Raw genomic sequence first — 22,571 nt, forward strand, 5'->3', positions numbered from 1 at the left:
GTAGATTTCTTTACATGTTTTACTGAAAAAGTAACTGCTGCACAATACTTAGGAAATCATTTGGGGGGAATGTTTTCATTTCCTGGGAGGTGGTGGTGACGATTCCCATCTGTAGAGTAAACAATGAAAATTAGTCAGATTTTAAATTGTTATTTGGGTTGATTCTTGTTCAATGCTAGCAACCAATAACCATCAGGAAAATTATTCCATTAAAACACATTACATAATACATATGGATGACAATACTGCCACGAACATGACCTGTTTATTCTGTTCCCCATATTCTTAACGTTAAAAGTAATCCAGTCCTTCTGACATAGTGGGGCAGGCCCCCCTGGGGGGACGCGGACGACCCCAGGGAAAAGGCTTTGTTTTCGCCATGTGACATGTAATTGCAATAAAACAAGGATTGACAACTATAATTTCAAGCATTTTGAGGCACTTTAAAAAAAAAATTCAGTTCCAGACTAACCTGTAATCTGTGGAAAAGATGTAAAAAGTAGTGGTTGAAAGTTGGGTGTTTTATTAATGTTATAAATAATAATTTTAGGTATAATTATGCAATTTTTATAGATAATCTTATTTATATCCGGCGCGGCAAGCGGTGGGACGCAAAAGGTTTTTGATTTCCGAATGGGGAGGCTTTGCAAAATATAACCGAGAAGAACTGCAGTAATTGTACATTAGTGGTAGCTTTCCACAGAGTAATTGTTCTGCAAAGTTCACTGAGTGGTATAATTTGGATTTGCCATACTTTTGCCCTCCTATAATGCCGATAGCAAGATGACATCGTTTACATCTGTTATCTTGCATTTTGATGCAATCCAGGCCTCCTGTGCATGAATGTTACCAAACATTTTCAATGTCCTTTCCTATCATAGTATAACATTTTGTTAGTCGCTGCTGAGATTACACTCACCTGCCCAGAGTGCTGTGGATTTTCAATCCTGCTTTTTGGGATTGTTGACGGCCACATAGTGGTAAAGCACCACCAGCAGGAATAAGGACACGCCAAGCATATTGGCGAAGATAGCCAACTGCACGTCCGTCACCATTCTGTCGAGGAAAAACAACATTGAGCCAGGGAAAGCAAATTCGATAAACAGCAAGAAACATAAGTTAGTACACACGTTTTAAATAAATTTATTTAGAGAAGAAAGAAAGAGAGTTGTATGGGAGGAAGGATGTAGAAATGGATTCAGGAAGGAAGGAGTAAATTAATGAAAACAATGTTGTGAAAATTATTATTTCCATGAATATGTCGACGTACAAAACTAAGTGACACTCGCTTACAACAGCCGCCTTATTAAAAAAAAAAATCAACTTTACTCTTCATGCGAAATGCTTCAAAATGTTAGCTAGTTAGGCAAACAAGACATCAATACACGGACGTTTTTTGAGCTACGCGACAACTTACGTTTATCTCTTTAATTGATATTTTTTAAAGAAGTGTGATGGCTTTAACAACGAGCTCAGAAGAGTGAAACGCTTCAATCTTTTCCGGTTCAATAGGAAGTACACGTCACTTTAGCCAGGCCAAATGATGCATTCCATAGACCTCGTACGTACGTAACATAGACAATTTGACGTTGGACTTTCCTTGCGGCCCAAGAAACGGAGTTATAGTTTAAAAACTTGTTTCTAAGCACAATAACACCAAGTGAAAATATTTTATTTGTTACTCTTCCTAAATTTCTTTTTACCCAAGCTATCAGCTTCCTGCCGAATAAACAGCTAATCCAATGAATGTGAAGGCTCTAATTCACATTATGTCTTTGAATCAACCACGTCTCGCCCACTCGGTGACGTAATCCTCGCCACAACAAAAAACAGCTGGAAGACATCCAAGATGGCCGCCGCGTCAGTTGCGGGGCTCGAAGCCCACAACATGGATGATTTGAAATTCCAATACTTCTCGTCCATCAACTCCATGGCCAAAAAGATCATGCTGGAGCGAGAGAAAATCAAGAATGAACACGGCTCGACGTGGGACAAAATGACGCCAGAAGAGCAGGACAACGCCATCGACAACTGGATGATGGATCCGCACATCCGAGCCCGATATGCGATGCACCGAGTGGACCGAGAGGAGGTGGTCTGCTACCCCAAGCTCCTCATACAGACCGGTCAAAAGATCGTCCACTTTGGAGAAGAGGTGCTGAAAAAATGTCTCCCTGGAAAATAACCAGAGAGTATTTAGGCCACCTAACTCATTGCTAACCGCTAGCAGTGGATGATGCTAGCTTGTCGTTTTATACTCTCTTAAACAACACGTAGACTAAAATAACATGTTAAATAAGTTTTAATGTTTTGTGTTTAGGATATTACCTGGCAAGATGAGCATTCAGCCCCCTTCTCATGGGAAACCAAGGTAAACGTGACACATTTAAACTGACTAAATAACAACATGAATGCACATTACTTAGTATTTTGATCGTGATAAATTGAAACTGTGGTGTCAATATTTATGTGAATACACACTATTTTTAGGTATTTGGCTTAGAAAATTTTATGATGAACTTGAAAAAATATACTTTAACCTTTGCAGGTAAACTAAAGTGTCTAAATACCCCAACAATTGTGAATCAGATTTTTCCTTGCTTATTCTGCATTCTCACACCGGCTCGTACAGATGAAAACTGCTTGACGTTCGCTTATGACAACAGATGAAGACAGGAGCAATTTGCAACTCCCTGCACTGCCTGTGCAAGAGAGAATACAGGCCGACTTTATCCACAGCAACGTGTCTATTAGCTACAGAGTTTTACTGTAGAAATGCTGAGGTGGCCATGTTGCTGTATTTTAGAGCCAGATGGAATTCAGCTTGACATCGGGACCCGACCATGGCATTCCTGTATCTCAGGGGGACCCGAAAACCACAAAGACCCCTCACTCCACTCAAACTGGCAAGAGTGCAATGGGAGCCAAGGTACTAAATGCGTTTTGCCTCAAAGTGGCTTCCTTTGAATCTGAATACAAATTATTATGTAAATTAAGTATTTGTCAGATTTTCATGTTTACGTAAACACCGTAAAAAGTTTTATTTAAATATATTCAAAGGTGTCTGTGAGCGAGAGCAGACGCCCCGAGGAGGAATCTGCTTTCTGGAAGATCAGCGCCGAGCGCTCTCGACTGGAGGGCGAGCAAGCCGACTTCCAGTCTCTGACTCCCAGCCAGATTAAGTCCTTGGAGAAAGGAGAGAAGCCACTGCCCTCGTACCTGCGCCAGGTGAGATGCTTGCCAATGGCATCGGTAAATGCTAATTTTGAGATATCTTAAACATACTTAATAATCCAAGAATATGTAAATGTATTCATGCTTAACACACTCAGTGCCAGCCCAGTAAAGATTGATTTTTTGACGTCTTTCGCCATCAATGGCTGTAAATGAGTTAAGTGTAAATACTGTATTTTCCTAAATTTAGGATATATCCTTAATTTGAGGGTCAAATCTGGTATTTTCTGTTACCATGGGACGCACCAACAGTCGACAGTGTATAAACTTTAGGAAGATTTTTTATTTTTTTTGGTGTTTATAGTTTTTAAGTTATATATTTGTAGCGCTTTTGGTGCCTGCTCATGTATTGCTTGCAGGTGAGTGGGCGAACGTGAGAGGGGCAACCCAGAGTCTCACGCAGTGTTCTGTTGAAATATATGTAAACACTACCTTCTTGTTACTGTTTGATCGGCTACGAGATCCACGTGCACTCGAGGTCGATTCATGGTCTTGTTACAATAATCTCTTTGTTCTTGAAAGGGACTAGTCCTGTGTGAACAAGGACAAACTCGTATGCCGGTTCAGTCAGCTTGCTTCTTTTATTGAAAATAATGCCGCAGTTGCAGCTAATAAGCTGCTCGTGTTTAGCAAGAGTTGTCCAAATCTGTTCGGCTGCCTCTATAGTCCAGCTCGTTCCATTACCGCAATTACCATAAAAAATAGAAATGCGCGTCTGTACGTCACAACTCGGCTTATGTGGCTGACGGATGAAATCTTCGTCAAATGTTGTCACAAAAAAGTGTCTAATGTCAAAGTTACCATTTAGAGGACGCACCCATACTTTTGTGTAACCTATTTGGGGAATTAAACAAAACATACGGCAGTCTAAAAACATGTTGGGACGATTTAAGAACACAGCTGGACTTTCCCCAGGAGTCGTCTTTTCCTGCCAAAGAGCCAGAGCCTGACCCCCACCCCCTGGCAATATCCAGGCCGGCCAAACAGCGGGCCCCGAAGCCCCCCGCGCCGCAGCCTCCAATCACTGCAGCCCCAGCTCCAGCCGCCATCTCCATTTCGCCAAGCCTCGTCCCTCCGCTCAGCGTAACGTCGGCAGCGGCGGGCTGGGAGCGGTCGCAGAGCACTTTGCCGGTTGTCAGCTACACCGTGGATGAGGTGTTCCCCAACCCCAGCCCGCTAATGAAGAGCCCCACACTTCCCAGCAATCAGGAAAAAGAGGACAATGCCTCGCCCAGCAGTCAAGCCTTTCCCCAGGTGACCTTGAATGCAACAAGTCTATTATAGTTGTGTCGTCTACCAATGTTTTTTTGTTTTTACCACTATCTCCTTTCCTTGCAGTTCAACACCAGCAACAACATCCTGAAGACAGGATTCGACTTCCTCGACAACTGGTAGAAATCAGCAGTGACAATGTCACCGCCGGATGACATCACCGCCACTCCGACGACATTCCCATCCCGTCATCTGATCACATACCATAATTTTGCTTTTTCTTGTTTTGAACGTTTTTCGCTTAACACTGCCTGTCCTCAAATCCTTTATCGGACCTCTGCCAATTGCATCATCATCTGTTAGCGTAATTGGTGTTAGCAAGTGCCACCATTTTGAGAGTAAGAGCTTTCATCTTGAAGTGCAAACGTTGTTACAATAACTATACTGCAGCAACTTTAGATCTTGAGTAATCACGCAATAAATTCTTGTTGCTAGTGCATGTCAAATGCTCTGTTAGAACTGCCTTCACTAATCTAACAAAAGCCACTTAGGAAATCATAGTTTTGATGTGTGAGCCAAAACAGGGACTCATATGTGTGGGCCAAAACATTAAGACACAGTTCAGCAAATGTAGTTATGGAAACAGCATAGTAACCAACCTGTGGCTTTTTATTTACTATTTGTAGCCCTCATTTAAAAGGTTACATCAGGTACTTTTATAGCCTTGTCAACCAATCACACGCGAGTTACCATCACATCGCATGCAGAATGTTTTTGTATGCACCGAGTGATACACGTCTTTTTTAAAGGCGATGTTGTGAAGTGTCCTAAATCCCACTAGAGAACTATTTTACTGATGTTAATGCATTGGTTTGTAGAACTGCCATGCATGTGTGCCGAAATTGTATGCCGTGATTTTGAACACACGTTACAATAAAGAAAAGTCAGGAAAACTTACATTTGTCTTTCAAGGCCAACAGAATTTTATGTGCTAGGTCTATGTCAGGGGTGTGTCCAAACTTTTTGCAAAGGGGGCCGGATTTGGTGTGTTAAAAATGTAGGGGGGCCAACCTTGGCGGGCATTCTAACAGCAATTAATTTAAAAACATTTCAGCGAGCCGTTCTTTGTTTCACATTTGCTTTTTCATTTTAATTTTAGCTATCTTAAGCATGTGTTTTGGTTCATTTGAAACGTGCATATCAAAATTCAATTGACAACAAATATTGAAATTGAATATTCACTTCCCTTTTTTTTAACACTAACTATTTTGTAACAGTTGACCAGAAGTAATTGTACTCTTGGGTGCAAATTACAAGATGTCTTAAGTGAGAGCCCTATAGCCGTGTCCTCACACGGCTCTTATTTAAGTTCATAACCGAGAATGTCTTCTCACACAAATACGTCGCCCAGAACAAGCATAGCATTTTCTTACCAAATGCTCCAAACTCTCGGAACTTGTCCTTATCCAGCTGTCGGTAAAAGTTGTAAAATATTGCTGCAGTGAGATTAAACTAGCTTCAAGATGTTTCAGTTTCTCGCTGCGTTCTCTACCTGTGATCTTGCTGTATACGTCAGTATGTTTTGTTTGGTAATGTCGCTTCATATTGAACTCAAAACAGTCACTGTCTCTTTACAAAGGAAGCAGACGCAGTTGTTCGATATTTCAGTGAAGAAATAGTCCAATTTCCACTCATCCATGTACCGTCGGCCCACGCAGTCATATTTCCTCCTTTTGTTGATTGTCGCCATTTTAGAAAGTTAGGGGCTCATACAGTCAATTACTCATATACTAATTTGCTGTTCCTAATTGAGCCTATAGATGGCAGCAATTAGCGTAGGCACGAAACAGCGCTGCTTCCCAATGTATTCTCCATGCGGGCCAGACGTTATTGATTTTATGACGGAGGCTGCGGGCCGGATGGAAATTGACCACGGGCCGCATTTGGCCCCTGGGCCGGCTTTGGACATGCCAAGACATACATAGACTCTATGTAAATGACATCCATTCTTCAGTTAGAATTGTAGGTAATAGCTGTGTTAAAGTGTGTTAACACTGCCATTCAAAGGACACAGTTAGCACTACAGTGCTCAATTATACAGTGGACCCCCGGGTTACAGCGTCCCTGGCTTACGTTTTTTTCATGTTGCGATGTGGAATACTGAGTTTTTTTTCGCCCCCCCTCTTTATAATAAAAAACAACTGTCATGACCCTTGGGGTTTGGCTGTATTTGTGTTGTTTTGTCTCCATCTACAGGCATTTTTAGGTAATTGCATTTAGTTTCTGTTCAATGCCTCCATGCAATGCGTCACTACAATGCTGGTCTGCTATTGATCGGCATCTCCTCACAGAGATGCTGGTCTGCTATTGGTCGGCCTCACTCGTTTCAAAATGGTGGAATGGTAAAACTTTGTTCTATCGTGAGCAGTTACAAAACATTATTTATAGTGCTATTTACTCCTTAATTCAAACTTAAATGGGTTAGCCATGGGTCCCAAGATAGCTAGTGATGTTAAAGAGAGAAGTAAGATGATGATTTATATGTAAACGAAGCTGAAGATAATCAGGAAATACGACCCCAGAAAAAAGGTTTTGTTTTTGTCATGTTAAGTGTAATTACAATAAAATAAGAAAGTTCATCTTTTTTCTTAGTTTCAAGCACTTTGAGTCACTTATCTTTTTTCTGTTTTAGACTAAGCTGTAACCCATATAAATGCAGTTGATTTATATTGCGTTTTCTCTTTTCTTATATTAAAAAGGATACAGGTCAAAGTATACTTATAGAATTTTTTTTATAGACAGTAATCCTATTTAAAGTCAGTGGGGGGTGTGGGCAAAGGTTTTCTCTTTCCTAGGGGAGGCTTGGCAAATTCTAATTGAGAAGCACTGGTATAATAGAACAGGAGCACAAAAAACGACTGAAGAACTAATGCCTGAAATTGAACAAGATGTCTGAGCCTCATTGAGGCCTTCCTCGAGCCGTCAGGTCAGCCGCGGGCAGCCCGTCTCCTTGCCTGAGCTCGAAACCTCAGCATCCGGGCGGCCCGCCTCCGCGCTTGAGCACGAGAGCTCAACATTCCCGAACGCAGCATTTGGAAAAACCCCCGAAGCTCAGGATGCAGACGGTTGCTGAGGCGTCGATACTCCGACACAGAGAGGTCACCCAGCTGCTCCATGGTTATGGAATCGGGCGCTCGCCTCAGTTGAAGGAAGCTCACGGTGTCCGGCACCGGCAGCCTAATTTGACGCCATGTCGAATGCGGTGGTGCGTGCCAATTAAATAGGTCGTTGGGTATCCACTGCAGGATGGGAGGTGGGCTCCTGGGCCTCGGGGCGGGCCACATCTTCGAGTTCAGATGTGGTGGTTGCAAGGCAAAGCTTTGATTCCACGGTAACGTCTGAGTAGATGATGATACCATTGGTGGGTTTCTGGGCCATGATTTTTGAGGGTCTGTCGGAAAGTCAGGCTGTCTCCGCTCTGGTAAATTTTGGAGTCGATGCAGCTGGTCATTTATAGGATCAGGTGATAGTGATGGCTTCTGGGACTCCATGGAGGAAGTCTGTGAGCTTGGTCCTTGATGTTGCAACATCAGAAGCCTGTTCAGTCTTAGTCCACAAGGTATGAATCTGAAAGGACAGTGGCCATGATTCTGGTCAACCCAGGTGTCCATTTTCTACAGTCTGTGTGCAGCTTGTTTGAAATATATTTGGTTTTAAACATTTTAAGTCAGGCGCTTCACTTGTATTTGAAGAGTTGCATCATTACTCATTATGAAGGACCATCTAAATAATTCAGACAACTAAAGTCTAAGCATAAGAGTGCAAAGAATTTAGCTCAGTGCTGAATTTCATCTATAGGATGCTCATAATGCAATTGAAACATGAATAACAGAACAATAAAAATGAAGACTATACCTTTGGCCTCTCATGTACAGTACATAGTATTGAATTTCAGGACCTTATATGCATCTTAAGTTTCTGTCTCCAAAGTTGAGGACCTCTTAAATAAATTCTATATTCCATCATAAAGGCTTTGTGATTGTATGATTGCTTTATGAGCCGGGATGATGTCTTAAGACTCTTTGATATTTATGCATAAACACACCCTATGCAGTGTTGGGCAAGTTACTTCAAAACTGTAATGCATTATTTATTACTTTTTACTGTCATTCCAAAGTAATTGATTTCATTATAATAGTTCTGTATTTAAAATGTAAGTCCTTACACTACTATTGCATTACTTTTACATTTTTTTGTCAACGTACCTGGAAATATGGATTTGCCATTCTAAATGTAGATCACTACGCTCATTAACTCTTTCAGTGCTGTGGATGACAATTGTTGTTTTTTTTTTAAAATAGTAATAACAATTGTAGAATTCTGATCAAATACATTTTCTTTCTAGAGGGTAGCTGACACCCTTGACTAGCGCTTATCTAACATGCCAATTGAGCACTGTAGTGATAACTGCGACCATTGGATGGCAGTGTTTCCACACATACAGCATAGATATTAACTACATGCAATTCAAAGTAAGAAACGGAAATCGATCTTTCGTATGATACCACCCATATTTACATAGACATACCACACAATATTCTGTTAGCCTTGAAATATGAGTGAAAATGCTAAATATATAGAAGTTTCCTTTTTCGATAACGCTTGGCACTGAAAAAGTTAAGCGTCCAATGGAATGACCTTAAACCAAACTTAAGTAAACTTACATGCTCAAAATGGTCCAAAAATGAATATTATTCTATTGTGGACTTGTAAATGATGCCTAAATTGCTGGAAATATCAAATACAAACGTACAAAAATGGCCGCTCTGCATACCAACTATACATCAGTGCAATCTTAAGGCAACCAAATGAACTGAATGAACCGAATCAACTGCTTCAATTAACTTTATAAATGTAATGGGTTTAGGAAGATTTTGGGGAGGCTATATTACATAATTCTATGTAAGGCGCGTTACTGTCATTTGCACAGAGTAAAAAATTACTTGATTTTTGTGTGTAATGCCTTACACTATCATGTTACAGCAAAAAGTAATGCATTACACAAATCACATTACTTATGTAGTGCATTACTCCCAACACTGGCAATATGTATAGAATATTGCCAATATTCTATTTTCATTTTACAGGGAGCGAAAATTAAATGATCACAATAATAAAATAGCAAAATATTAAATGTAAACATAAAAAAAATACTCAGGAATATATTATTTAAAAGAAGGCAATTTCATTTAAAACAGAAAAGCTAGCAAGGCCTCAGCTGTAACCCAGGACCTCACAACTATGAGGCAAACATGACAACCACTAGGTCACCACACTTTCCCTCTCATTTCTCAGTTACTGTACAGTACAAATCAGCGTCTTCTAAGAACGAGCAGGTTTAATCATCAAAATCAACAAATTATATACTTTGTGTGTGAGCGCGTGTGTACCTGGTTAAACTGAGGTGCCTCTGTTCCGACTGGCAACCTTCAGCCAACTCCTCCAGATGCCTGAATGGCCACATTCTTCCACCAGACTTTCAATCACAAATTACAGCATGGTTAAGAAAATTATTTGCATCATTCCAAGTTGACAGTGTGCAAATAGTGAGTTTAACGTCTAACAGCAAGGGAACAAACTGGTACATTTTAGAAGGCGTCGTGGGTGACATTTGGCCACAATCTTAGGTCACATTAAATCAGCAGGGGAGAACAGAATTTGTTTTAAATGATTAGAGCAATAATATTTTGCTTCTGGATCAAACTGTCACCACCATACTTAATAACTGCTGGATCAATGTTTTACACTTTCTTTGACAATATTACCTTTTCCAAAGTCAAAATTTTTTAGGTGCATTCTTCTTTTAACCTCTGGGGGAAATTTTGACTCAACTCAGGCTTTTTGATGTTTTTGATGTGTGGTATCAAAGGAAAAGCACACAAAAAAACAATAGGAGGCTAAAATATTGCATAGATTGTCAAAACAAGACGCCTTTCAATATGTCATCCAGTCTAAATTGCTTGCAAACGGAAGGTTAGGAGGTACATCCTATAGGTGCCAAATTTAGCCCATTTCAGGCTCATTTACTGCCATTCAAAACTGGAAATATTGTCAAATTTGGACATATTGAAAACCCAATGTTTTATCATGCATTTCCCCTGATTTTTGTGAATCCTTTCAATGTTAAAACACACAATAGAAATTTTTGTGTTGACACCCCAAAACCACCAGGTGGAGCTAGCGGCCAACTTCTAACATTTGCAAGCCTTTCAATGATTTCCATGATTGGCTTAACCTGGACTCCCATAATGCAAAAGTCATAATTTTCATACACATAATAAATATCACTTTTCAATATCATAAATATATAAACATACAGCGTAGTTACTATTGCTATTCTCGCATTTTTTTATTTTTTTTCACATCAAGACCCTTACAAAGTCAGCCCAAGTTGGGTCATAATAAGGGCAGGCTAGTGAAAAATCACCCAGAGGTTGAAATTGTATGAAAATGAGATATTGCACAATCGTTTTACAAATCACAACCATTTCCAGGTGTTCTATTAACCTGTGCGAGGCATGCTTTGTGAAAATATCCCAAGGATCCGAAATTACAGTACAATATACACTCTTATTTTATGTCTTGCTGAATTGAGCTTGTTTATAAGTGTCAGTCTGGCTTTTAAAACCATAGTGATGGAAAGGGGTCCTGCAATAGCTGCTACATGTGCGAGTGCAAAAATAAATGGAGAAAAAATAGGTGTTCATTAGGGCTGGGGAAAAAAAAAGTAAACTGGGTCAGGCAAGTTGACTTTAAAAATAGGTACACTAAAAATATTCAGCTCAAAGCTCCGCCGGAGCCATATTTACGCCACCATTTTCTACACTGACCTATCTTGCAGGTGTACACAATGCTGGAATGGTGGCAAGGGAGAAAGACTTGAAAATGACAAAAATAATGTTAAATTTACTGTAAGGCATACCACAGCAGTAGTTGAAAAAAAACATGCAAAGACCATCTTGACATGTAGCTCCATTGCTTGTCTTTGGTGCATCACCTATTTGCTGAATAGCAGAGCTATTTGTGTACTTAAAAAGACTTACTTATTTAGTAGTTCACAGGCTTTCAACACAATAGAGAGTATTAGCACATGGAAGCACCCACCCCCCAAAAAAATCCAAGAATTTTCTCAAAAACACTTGGTCTGTATTATCTGAGAATATAACCAACCTGTCACTACAAACAATGTATGGTGGCTTGGTATTAAGGTGTTCATATTTGAACCAGTTGGGGGCTGTCAAGCACAAAACATGCCCAGTCTGTTGTCAAGAAGAAGAATAAGAAATTAATAACCTCATAGTAGCTAACAGGCAGCTGTACTCTCACGTTTACTCATGGAATGTTGTCTGTAAGTGACGTTATGACGCAATTGCATGTGTAATGTACCTATGAAATTATGTATGTGTGAACTAAATGGTAGTTAATCTTTTTCTACCTTAAATAATAATAATAATAATTGCTAGTTAGCACACTAGTGGTAATCGGTATTTCTAATCAAATAGCATGTGCACATTGTGTTAGGGGACTAAAAAGTCAAATTAAGATAAATAAATAATGTAAATGTAAATAACTCATGTTCAACCTTATGGTTTAAAAAAAAATCAAAAGAAAAGTTTTAAAAAATGGTTGGGGGACAATTCCGTGATTCTTCGTTGGAGTAACTCTTAGAATTGATTTTAAAGGGTTTCAGTTGTGAAAACATGGATGCCTATAATAAAAAAAGACAAATTTTATCCATCAAGGTTGTTCATACTATATACATGCATGGACACGTTACCCAAATATCACCACACTGGTGTCAAACTCAAGGCCCAGGGACCAGATCCGGCCCGCCACACCATTTTATGTGGCCCGCAAAATACTGATTTGACTTCATGTTTCCGGCTTATATACCAAACTTTTTAAAGTTGTCTTTAACTTTTCAAAAAATGAGTGGAAAAACCAACCATTTTATTTGTTCCCAATCTCTTTTTTGAACAGTTTTTCCCGGCCTCTGTCCTCAAATCTTAGGTAAGTGTGTGAGGAATTAATTTGACTTCTCGGTCATTCTGGCCCTCTTACAGAGACTATAAAGTAAATATAATGTGGCCCACAGTAAAAATGAGTTTGACTAAAACACCCAATAAAAGCCATGACAAATTGTATATTTGTCTCTGTTGTTGAAATATGACAAATAACTAAAACATGAAATTTCATTGCTTTTTATCAACCATTCCCACCATTGTTTGCTGACATGAAGATGTGCACTTAAGTGGTGTAGAAAGGAGAAGCGCAGGCCAAATTTTCCAAGGAGCACACACACAATCACATGTGTTTTAAAGTTTAAATTGTATGTTACTGTACTATACAATGCAACAATTGGGACAATCTTAAGCCCAAAATAGATATTTATGGACAACAATGTATCTGCTCACCATCAAATTCAAAAGGAAAATCTAAGCTAAGCTAAGCTAATGGGTGTGATGGAGAACAAAATCCAGGGGTATTATCCTTGAAGAAGTTTTCTACAACGGCTTGGGAAAGGGTACACACAAAAATGGGGTGCAGGTAAAATGAGAACAAACGCTAATGAAAGGAAAATGCAGGTAAAGTAAGATAAGTTAAACAGGCGTTTCCCATCTATGAGCTCTCATCCAGGGTTTAGGTTGGTGTTTATTTTTTAACAAATACTTCATCTTGAACACAAAGAGTGGAAATGGGAAAAGGATGGGGGAAAACACAAGAGGCTTTCCTGCTTGGCAACTGGCGAGTGACGCCCTTAAAAAACAAATAGACAACAGACTAGCTAGTGGGAAAAAAGTCATGCACAATATTTTGAAATGGACCTTTTTTTTTTCAATAATTTTTTTTCCCCCAACAGTCCTGCTGCGTCATGTCTCTGTGGTAGGCGTGAAGCAGGAGAGAGCGAGCGAGTGGGAGGAAGGGAGGGGAGAGAACTTGAATTTTTTTTTTTCTTTCAGGAGTTGGGAGGTTGAAAATGGGACCAGTCACCAAGTCGCTCGCTCTACTGTGTTTGTGCTCGATGGGCTGCTGCGTTCCCGCCGGGACGGCGCAACCAACACAGGTCAGAAATGTACTGAACGTTCAAAATATCAAAATGAGGTGTTTTTTGTTGGTAACGTTGCAAATTAATGCAGTAAAAGGAGGACGTCACAAGAAGACTATTTGCTGGATGAGCTATTAATTCCCTGGAGGGATGACATCGTTGATGAATCTTTGATTATACTGGAAACTACTTTACCAAAAATTGTTTTTTTATTTAATCAAATATAAACGTATAGTATGTGAAATATGTTATACAGCAAAACATCTTTTGATTGTATTATACAATTCATTCATAATTAACCAATTGTTTCATTTACATTTAAATAATACACTGTAATGACTAATTCTTTACAATATAGTAATATATGTAATATATATATATATAATATAATATAATATATATATATATATATATATATATACATATATACATATATATATATATATATATATATATATATATATATATATATATATATATATATATTTACACAAATGCCACCATTTTGACCGTGACGCCGACCAATAGCAGACCAGTATCTTAGGGAGTCGTGACGCAAACCAATAGCAGACCAGCATCTGAGTGACGTGTTGTAGCGCAGGCCGTTTGACGGGACCAAACAATAAGAGCAGTTACCTAAAAACGCCTGAAGATGGAGACAAAGCAACACAAATACAGGCAACCCCTAGGGTCATGACAGTTGTTTTTGTCGTAACGCGAGAAAAATACCGTAAAGAGGGGACGAAAAAACGTCACAATGCACGTCGTAAGCTGAAAAAGCCTAAGGCGGGGATATCGTAGACCGGGGTCAACTGTGTACTGTACATACATGGGTAACTGAAGCCAGCTGACTAATCGTTGTCATATTTGTCAATATTCCATGTTTTGTATATCAGGCCTCTCTTGAAGATGTGAAAAAGTCTCGAGGAGATGTTCCCGACATCCTTCCGGTGTCAGAATTAGAGCCTACCAAGCAGGCGTCAGACTGGGAAACATCCTACAACTACGTTTGTATGTCCGTCCACCAATGAATTTTGAGATCTTTAAATTTGCCCCATAATGATCATTTGTCGACTCCAAACAGTGACATCGGATTGTCTTCTTTTGCAGTGTCCAGACTAGCTGGGATGGACAAAACCATCCACAGACTTAATGTGGGCCACTACACCCTGGATGTAAAGATGGACCAGCTAATAGAGCGTCTCTCCAGGATGGACGGTACACTGTCACACTCACGCTAATCTGCGTTCCTTCCTGGTTTTCTTTTCATGTTCTTTCTTTATCCTCAACATGGCAGCCAGGGTGACGGAGCTGGAGGACAAACTCCGAGAAGTCTACCAACACAGTAAAGACAACCGTAAAGAGACAGGAAGACTTGAGGGTATTTCTCATTTATTTTGAATATAGGGCACGATGGAAGAGTGGTTAGCACGTCCGCCTCACAGTTCACTTCTTGTGTGGAGTTTGCCTGTTCTCCCTGTGCCTGTGTGGGTTCTCTCCAGCTTCTTCCCACACTCCCCAAAACACCAAAGGACGAATCATTTTCCAAATGTTATTTCATGTTTTTTTACTAGAGAAAAAAAATAATACAAATGTTTGACACCACGTTTGTTCAAACCAATCAGGTTGCCAAAAGGGCCTACGGGTAGGCTATAAATGCTACCTGGTATACAACAGCTATGAGGACTACGCGGGTGCATCCAGGAAGTGCCTGGAGCGTGGCGGTCGTATGGCCATGCCGCGAGACCGCCGTGAGCAGGAAGCTCTAGCCGACTACGTCAGGGCCTTCTTCCAGCCGGGCAACTGGCCCGTGTGGCTGGGTGTCAACGACCTGGCCGCTGAGGGCGTCTATATATTTGACGATGGGACACCCGTCTCCTACTTCCAGTGGCGCAAGCACTTCCTGTCCAGCCAGCCGGATGGCGGCAAACGGGAGAATTGCGTGGCCATGGCGTCGGATGATGGCGACTGGTGGGACCACTACTGCGACAGAGCGATGAACTACATGTGTGAGTTTGATGACAGGGTGTCGCTTTAGATTGGTGGTCCCCAAACTGCGGCCCGCGGGCCGGATCTGGACCGCTTCTGCATTTTGCCCGGCCCCTGGAACAATACCAGAGACGCATTACGATTTTTTTTTCTGCCGACTTGATCGAGACTTACACATGCATGAAAACTGACATTCTAGAAAGGGGTAATATTTGGTTATGTGTGGCATTCTGGAAAACAATAAATCTTCACGTTCAAAAATCTCTGCGATCGTCACACTTTTTGTTACAAAATAACCGGGCCCCTCATCTCAGAAGAGTAATGTGGCCCTCAGATGAAAAGTTTGGCGACTCCTGCTTTAGATGAGCTTCTTAAAGGGATAGTGTGTAAGAGTTATACCGTTTTTCTTCACGGACAGCAGGAGGTGCTGCAGGTGCTGCATTTATCACTGTCCGTTGCTATAACAAACATGGCCGCCTCGGGAGAAGTGCCACCCCCCATGTAATATCATTTAATGATTACTAGACCTACGATTATATTTAAAACATACTGTTGGTCATTAAGAACACATTTATTTGTGATTTTTTTTAAATACAATAATGTAATTTATTCCTTTTAATTAAAAAAAAAAAAGGTCTAAATCCTACACGGTCCCTTTAATCTTCTTTTTTAACTCAAAACTTCATAGAAGTTGTACGTCGTTCAAGGCGACAACTTCAAGGGTCTTGGCTGCAAACATGGCTGCAAACACAAATAAACACAACAAACTGACCCTTTCACTCCTGTTGGGACAATGTGTCCCCCAGATTTTCAAAAAAATTGCAGTCCATATTGGAATGGTAGCATTAAGATGAAATGGCATCCCAGCGGTTCATTACACATCTATCTACACATTCTAGTCACTAGTGGATACTAGCAACTTTTTCATTAACAAATCTGTGATGGACCGACTGTCAACAAGATAGCTTGCTTTGTAAAACTGATCACGAATCAATCATCCAGAATATTGATATGTACTTTATATCTGTTTCGATAGATTACACTCATTACTATGTATTGTGTTTGGTGATAATTTTTCACTTCTCTGCATATTTAAGGGATAAAAAATCCCAGTGCCTGTAAGCTAATATATGGAAGTGGGAATTTTGAAATTAATTTTCCAAGTATCCCAGACTTATAAACAAGTAATACATGCCATAATTGAAAAAAAAAAAAATCAGTAGTAAAAGGATTAAATGTCAATTGGATAGTTTTGGTTAAGTTGCCAAAAATAAGTAGCAGTCCAAACTAAAATAGTTAACAATACTTAACTTTTTTCCAGTGTATAACCAAGGTGAGCTGGCAAAACTAAAGCTAGCTGACAAACAGGAGGCAAAATATCAAATTTACCGAACACTGTAACTAGCTGGTTCACAAAGACAAACTGTCAAAACTTCACGTGGCCAGCAAGCTCAAGTTGATTGGCTAACTCAAACCTACCTGGCTAACAAGCAAACAAATGTTACGTTATTAGCTATGTGGCTATTGCTAAAAATAGCTAATTGGCCAAACTAGCTAGCTACTTGGCTATCACGTTTCTCTGCAAAGCCCATGCTCTGACACCTTCTTAATATTCACCTATTTAAGGAAAAAGTACAAAACAAATGCTGAACACACACACTGGCAAAAATCTATTCATGTTTGTGCAAATGAAAACAAAGCGGCTATTGCCAGCTTGAAACAAGCAAAGTCTTTGAAGTCCTAAAAAACTGTCGTTACATTTTATGACCACAGAGCGGCGCCAAATTTAAATAAGATGGGAAATGTTTGTGGAAAGCAATTAGAACCTTTATTCAATATCCTTAATATCCAGCTCAAAGTCCGTGTACTAATACACTCTTGTCTTCACTACAAAGCCAATTCAACACAATAGGAGAACTATATCTTACAAGTGACATTTAATTAATCCACTGTTTGTGCCACTTTTGGACCACACGTATCCAATACATAGTTTGTTATCACTACAGTAGTTAACAAGTTGTCCCACAAGCATGTCAGTTGTCCTAACAGTGAGTACACAGAGTGATATGGACCTTTCACTCATCAACAATATTGAATAAACTCTGAATGGTTACAGTAAGGACCTAACAGCAAGGAGCGGGCGGCCAGTCCGCACAGTTTGGCATCGGTCGCACCTCTTCACGGTGTCGTGAGTGCAAGGTGTGACGTCATGGGTGTGCATCGTAGCGCCACTAGCGCTTACATCCTGCGCGACTATCTTGGTTGAGCTGGACGCCGCCTTCAAGATGTCGCTGAGAGTGGGTCGGTCCATCGGGTGCTTGCTCGGGTGGGAGAGAAGAACTTTGTTGGTATCGCTGATGAGAAAGTCACCTCCCATCTGGTAAAATACAATCATTTTTAGCATTTATCACTACTTAAACTTAACAAGAATGGACTCGGACGTTGGTTCAGTCTGCCTGCTTCTTTTATTGAAAATAATGCCGTAACAACCTCAGATAACACGAGCTGCCGTTAGATCCAACAGGCAATTGATGCTAACAGCTACGTGACGCCCCTTCCTCTTGCCCATCCCGTTACAGTAATTATTTTAAGTAAGAATATGGTCGGTATTAAAATGCAAATCTGTGCGTCAAACCCGCCTTATGTGGCTGAAGGACCAATCTCCCTTGAATGGTGTCAAAAAATAAATAAAAATAATTTACCCTTAACTTGAACTTTACCCATACCTTTGGCCTTTATTTTTAGAAAAAAAAAGTGCATGTAATATTTGAGGGATTACGGTAACTGAAGTTTTACTGGCTCACTGCAATAAAACAAGTCGACACTTACCTGGCTGACGGGTGTTCACTGAATAACTATAACTTGCTAATTAAAATGGTAGCAACAAAATCGGTCTGGAAAACATCCACAAAAGTCATTTAAAACCCAAACGATCACAGCTACTGTCTTCTGTACCTGGTAGATGTCCTCCAGCATGTGCATGGGGAATTCTGGGAAATCTCTGTCAGCAGCTTGGTACTCTGAATACCGGAGCATGGAGTCAAAGTTCATAACTTTAGCGCAAGATGATAACAATCCAAAGCTCCGGTAGATCTAAAACCAACAGGAAAACTAATTAGCTAGAAGTAGAGCTATAGATCATATTATGAACATAAAGTGACCCCAAACAGTCGGAATCCCTGTCTTGGGCATTTTTTTTAGCACCTTTGACCGTAGCTTGATTCATTCTTGTTTATAAAGAAAACAATGTCCCAATGTCATCTGTTTAAAGTTGATAAATGTGGTTTTTAATAGCTCGCTGACAAGTCATAAAAGATGGGACATTGACAGTGATTAACAGTAATGCTGTGTCGCCATGCTTTCAATTACCGTACCTTCTGCACTATAAGGCGCACCGGATTATAAAATGCACCTTCAATGAATGGCATATTAAAAAAAAAAAAAATGTATGCAAGGCGCACAGGATTATACATGGAATCAAAGCTACAGTGGTGGCTGGGGCTGCATTTTCTTTATGTATCCACTAGATGGCGCTGCGCTCAAAGGAATGTCAATTCAATGATCAGATAAGTCACTCAAACTTTATGAATAGAATATAAGCATTCTCACAGCTCTGTTCACCACAAAAATGAATGAACAACTGTTTTATTTTTTTTTCCAGAAGTAATGTCAGTGAGGTAGTGTTTTTATGACAGAAATTTAAGGCTTTTAGGTGGTCATAGAATCAAAACAGAAGGCGCTGGGGCTGCATTTGCAATCTGTCAGGTATCCACTAGATGAAGCCGTGCTCAAGGGAATGTCAACTCAATGATCAGAGAAGTCAGCAGTTAATGCAATCAGCACATGATATGATATATAAGGCGCACTGGATTATAAGGCACACTGTCAGCTTTTAAAAAAATGTAAGGCTTTTAGGTGCACCTTATAGCGTGGAAAAACTATACAGTGACAAATAAAATTTGTGTAAAACAATAAACGGATGGTAATCATTCAGACCCAGCTGTAATCAAATTCTGGTAACCGAGAAATGATTTCTGATGGTTGCAAACCTTTCTGTGTGGATCCAGTACCAAGTCCAAGGAGCATCCAGTCTGCTGCAGCCACAAATGAGCCCCTTCCAGAGCCCCGAAAGACACCACCACCACCTTCACAGACCGAGCCTCCAGAGCAGTCTACATAACACAAGAAAACATGTTAAAAACACGTCATGTTTATCACATTTATAATGTTTATTTGGTGATTTTTGGGTTAGCTAACGAACCATGCTGCCCTGCAGCTCGGCCACGTGGTCGCGTCACGGCAGTCATCCAAAGTGTCTGATGAGGACCAGCAGAAGGTTCTGACCCGGACAACGGTAGTTATCCAGGGTGACGCGCCTTCAAACGCAACACAAATATATTTAAAAAGACATCTCTGCCCACACGTACGCACACAATAGAAAACAAGCTCACACAAGTAAATTGGTTAGCAATACTTGTGATCAAACCTAGATTTTTTCGTGGGTCATGTAAAATGATGTCGCGAGCAGGATCTGGCCCCCGGGCCTTGAGTTTGACACCCGTGTTTTAGAGAATTATTTTCAAAGTCTAGTATGCCTCACAGTGGCAGTTCACAGATGTGCGGTGCAGTTCGGTAATACAGTATCATGAGTTGACTTAACAAGCCACATCTGCAAATAATAGACAGCAATTGCAGGTTTTTTTGTTTAGTTTTTTCACCTTGACATGCATGGTGGATAAGGACACAATTCTTAATGTACAAAATACTAAAGATGTAGTTTAAAAATAAAATAAATTGTACTCAATGAAAAAAAAGCTGCCATTTTAATACCATGACTGTGATATTTATGCTCAAGGTTATCATACTGTCAGAATCTGATATCGACCCATGCTTAGCTACTATATAACATTGTACTGTCACAAGTACAGCCTAAACTGGCGTAGGATAGGTTTTCTGCAACGGGGTGCACATACTCACTTTCCACTGCGTCCGTCAGTCAACACAGTTTCAGTGCTAAAGATGTCTGCCGTTTGTCCTCCTGGCATTACAGGAGCACATGATGACTTCAGAGTGTGGTCCACATGCTCCAGGAAGGCGTCCCACTCAGTCTGTTCAGGCAAATACAGTACATGCATGTTGTTTTTAGAGAGAAGCAACTGCAGAAACAAGGTGCATTTCCTGGTACAAACCTGGAGCTGTAGCAACTCCTCGACCTGCTCTCTCACTGCTGCACGGCTATGAAAACAAAAATATTCCTCACTTAAGGTAATAGAATGTTGCAAATACACTGAAACCTCCAAATTGCAAGTATAAATTGGATCAGTCTGCCGGAAAAATTCACTCCAAGTACAAACAAAATGTGTGCATAAGAGCAAATTTGTTCTATGATGTAGTTAGCGGCACCCTTAATACTTAATGTCTGGAAATTATTGTCCTTAAAGGGGCAATGTGTAAGATTTAGACCGTTTTTCATTAAAAAAGGAATAAATTAAATAATTATGAATTTCGAAAACTTGCAAATTAATGTGTTATGAACGACCAAGAGTATGTTTCAATATAATCGTAGGTCTAGTTATCATTAAATGATATCATATAGGGGGTGGCACTTCTTCGGAGGGTGCCATGCCTGTTATAGCTACGGACAATAGTAAATACAGAACCTACTGCTGTCCGTAATGAAAAACGGTCTGAATCTTACACATTGTCCCTTTAATGCATTTAAGTATCGATTTAATACTAGTATTTGAGATTTAATATCTGGACTCCTAAAAAACGAGAAACTATGTCTCTGGCATTGAATGAGTTAACATACGTTTTTTAACGTTTAATTCGTTTTTCATATGTGAAAAAATGCACGATGTGTCTCCTAAGCATGCACTTTTAATAAGTGCGTTAGCATGGTAACTATTTAACCTGGTACGCACTTAAACAAGTGGCACGTGAAAGTAATTTTTGACCTTTGGTTTGTTTAAACTTACTGATACAACTTCTGCCAGGCAGCCTCAGCTTCGCTCTTCTTTTTCACCCCAATGCTGCAAGAAAACACAAAATTAAAGTCCAAAGATTTTCTTTTTTTAACTTTTCACCTCCGCAGACAATGACTCTCACCTCTTGTAGAAATCTGCTCCGGCTGCGATCAGGCGCATAAAAATGGCAATTTTGTATGGGACAAAGTCCTCCATAGATTCTTGAAGAAAACGAGAACTTCATTAGGGGGGTCGTGTCAGTAAGAAAACGTTGAAACATATGTCCAGCCACATAGCTGGACATACTTAAATCCGCATTACGAGCTACGGAGAAGCATGGCGATACAATATGATGTGGAAAATGTCCAGAAGTGAAACTTTTTTTTTTAATTGTTGAGGATACGCTTCCTGTTCACAAACGCTTCTTAATGCTTAGTTGAAATTGATTTGAAGGTGTGTTATTTAAAATGAAAGCAAAACGCAAATTAAACACAAAACGCTAATTAGTAGGAACTTAATTTTAAGTTTTTAAGTAGAATTTTATTGCTTCTTTAGTACCACTTTCCAAGAGCAACAATTTCATGATTTCGGTGTGAAATTCTTAACTGAGTTTTTTTTTTTTTTTTTGCTACGCATAAATTGCATCCCAGAAATGGTCAAACAACACAGTAAACTGATAAAAAGTCGTTGAACATCCAATGGTAAAAAAACAAACACTTGATTCGTCCTACCTTCAGCATCCTCCTTAGCCTGCTGTAGCAAGTCTTTGCCCAGGCTGATGAGCTGCTTCAAGGCAGCAGTGAGGTTCTCCTCCTTCGGAGTGACGTCTTCCTCCATGCCCAGCAGCTATCGACTTCAATACTGGTATTGACTCGGAATATGAATACGTATATAAAGGTGGCGCTTCCGGGTAATCATGTGACCACAGAGGGTCACATCAGAATTTGATACCCTCTACTGGTGAAAAGAAGAATTGCATCTTCTTAGTCAATTTTTAGTCGGAGCATCTCTTTAAGATTAAAAAAATAAATGAAAAAATCCAATAGGGTTCTTTCACAATTCAA

The 22,571-nt window shown here is 39.9% G+C and overlaps 4 protein-coding genes and 1 long non-coding RNA gene across 6 annotated transcripts; 2 read left to right on the top strand and 3 right to left on the bottom strand.

Moving 5' to 3' along the window:
- Position 1: 1 nt before the first annotated feature.
- Positions 2-1,541, bottom strand: ost4 (oligosaccharyltransferase complex subunit 4 (non-catalytic)). 2 transcript variants are annotated; one of them, XR_015863751.1, is made up of 3 exons: positions 1,418-1,541; positions 920-1,056; positions 2-109 (listed from the first exon to the last, which is right to left on the bottom strand). XR_015863751.1 is itself a non-coding variant. In XM_088402771.1 (2 exons), the coding sequence occupies exon 1, from the start codon at positions 1,053-1,055 to the stop codon at positions 942-944; it is 114 nt and encodes a 37-aa protein (XP_088258897.1). In that variant the 3' UTR covers positions 2-109; positions 920-941. The 2 variants fall into 2 exon arrangements, 1 of the variants encoding a protein (XP_088258897.1); XM_088402771.1 differs by lacking the exon at positions 1,418-1,541 and having other exon boundaries at positions 920-1,055.
- A 272-nt stretch (positions 1,542-1,813) lies between these two features.
- On the top strand, positions 1,814-5,403 carry c20h1orf198 (chromosome 20 C1orf198 homolog). Its single transcript, XM_088402769.1, has 6 exons — positions 1,814-2,155; positions 2,321-2,371; positions 2,807-2,929; positions 3,061-3,228; positions 4,150-4,488; positions 4,573-5,403. The coding sequence occupies exons 1-6, from the start codon at positions 1,850-1,852 to the stop codon at positions 4,627-4,629; spliced, it is 1,044 nt and encodes a 347-aa protein (XP_088258895.1). The 5' UTR covers positions 1,814-1,849; the 3' UTR covers positions 4,630-5,403.
- LOC148407398 (uncharacterized) lies at positions 3,797-8,483 on the bottom strand. The gene is made up of 2 exons (XR_015863752.1): positions 8,362-8,483; positions 3,797-8,073 (listed from the first exon to the last, which is right to left on the bottom strand). It is a non-coding gene; the product is annotated as an uncharacterized LOC148407398 (long non-coding RNA).
- A 4,887-nt stretch (positions 8,484-13,370) lies between these two features.
- Positions 13,371-15,817, top strand: clec11a (C-type lectin domain containing 11A). Its single transcript, XM_088404043.1, has 6 exons — positions 13,371-13,389; positions 13,467-13,570; positions 14,449-14,563; positions 14,663-14,770; positions 14,850-14,933; positions 15,178-15,817. Exons 2-6 carry the CDS (start codon positions 13,484-13,486, stop codon positions 15,588-15,590), a joined length of 807 nt encoding a protein of 268 aa, XP_088260169.1. The 5' UTR covers positions 13,371-13,389; positions 13,467-13,483; the 3' UTR covers positions 15,591-15,817.
- Positions 15,818-17,346: 1,529 nt separating this feature from the next.
- selenol (selenoprotein L) lies at positions 17,347-22,410 on the bottom strand. Its single transcript, XM_088404042.1, has 9 exons — positions 22,239-22,410; positions 21,650-21,728; positions 21,520-21,573; positions 20,731-20,776; positions 20,519-20,649; positions 19,803-19,917; positions 19,591-19,713; positions 18,497-18,634; positions 17,347-17,918 (listed from the first exon to the last, which is right to left on the bottom strand). Exons 1-9 carry the CDS (start codon positions 22,342-22,344, stop codon positions 17,652-17,654), a joined length of 1,059 nt encoding a protein of 352 aa, XP_088260168.1. The 5' UTR covers positions 22,345-22,410; the 3' UTR covers positions 17,347-17,651.
- Between the last annotated feature and the right edge of the window lie 161 nt (positions 22,411-22,571).

This window comes from Hippichthys cyanospilos, chromosome 20 (assembly GCF_059441005.1).
Source record: "Hippichthys cyanospilos isolate Australia breed blue-spotted pipefish chromosome 20, RoL_Hcya_1.0, whole genome shotgun sequence".
NCBI lineage: Eukaryota > Metazoa > Chordata > Actinopteri > Syngnathiformes > Syngnathidae > Hippichthys > Hippichthys cyanospilos.

Bases quoted from the DNA above. Each gene is read 5' to 3' on its own strand.
- ost4 (XM_088402771.1), bottom strand. From the start codon at position 1,055: ATGGTGACGGACGTGCAGTTGGCTATCTTCGCCAATATGCTTGGCGTG.
- c20h1orf198 (XM_088402769.1), top strand. From the start codon at position 1,850: ATGGCCGCCGCGTCAGTTGCGGGGCTCGAAGCCCACAACATGGATGAT. The intron at 2,930-3,060 runs GTACTAAATGCG...ATATATTCAAAG, and splicing joins AGAGTGCAATGGGAGCCAAG to GTGTCTGTGAGCGAGAGCAG. The intron at 3,229-4,149 runs GTGAGATGCTTG...GACTTTCCCCAG, and splicing joins TGCCCTCGTACCTGCGCCAG to GAGTCGTCTTTTCCTGCCAA.
- clec11a (XM_088404043.1), top strand. From the start codon at position 13,484: ATGGGACCAGTCACCAAGTCGCTCGCTCTACTGTGTTTGTGCTCGATG. The intron at 13,571-14,448 runs GTCAGAAATGTA...TTTGTATATCAG, and splicing joins GGACGGCGCAACCAACACAG to GCCTCTCTTGAAGATGTGAA. The intron at 14,934-15,177 runs GTATTTCTCATT...CAAACCAATCAG, and splicing joins AGAGACAGGAAGACTTGAGG to GTTGCCAAAAGGGCCTACGG.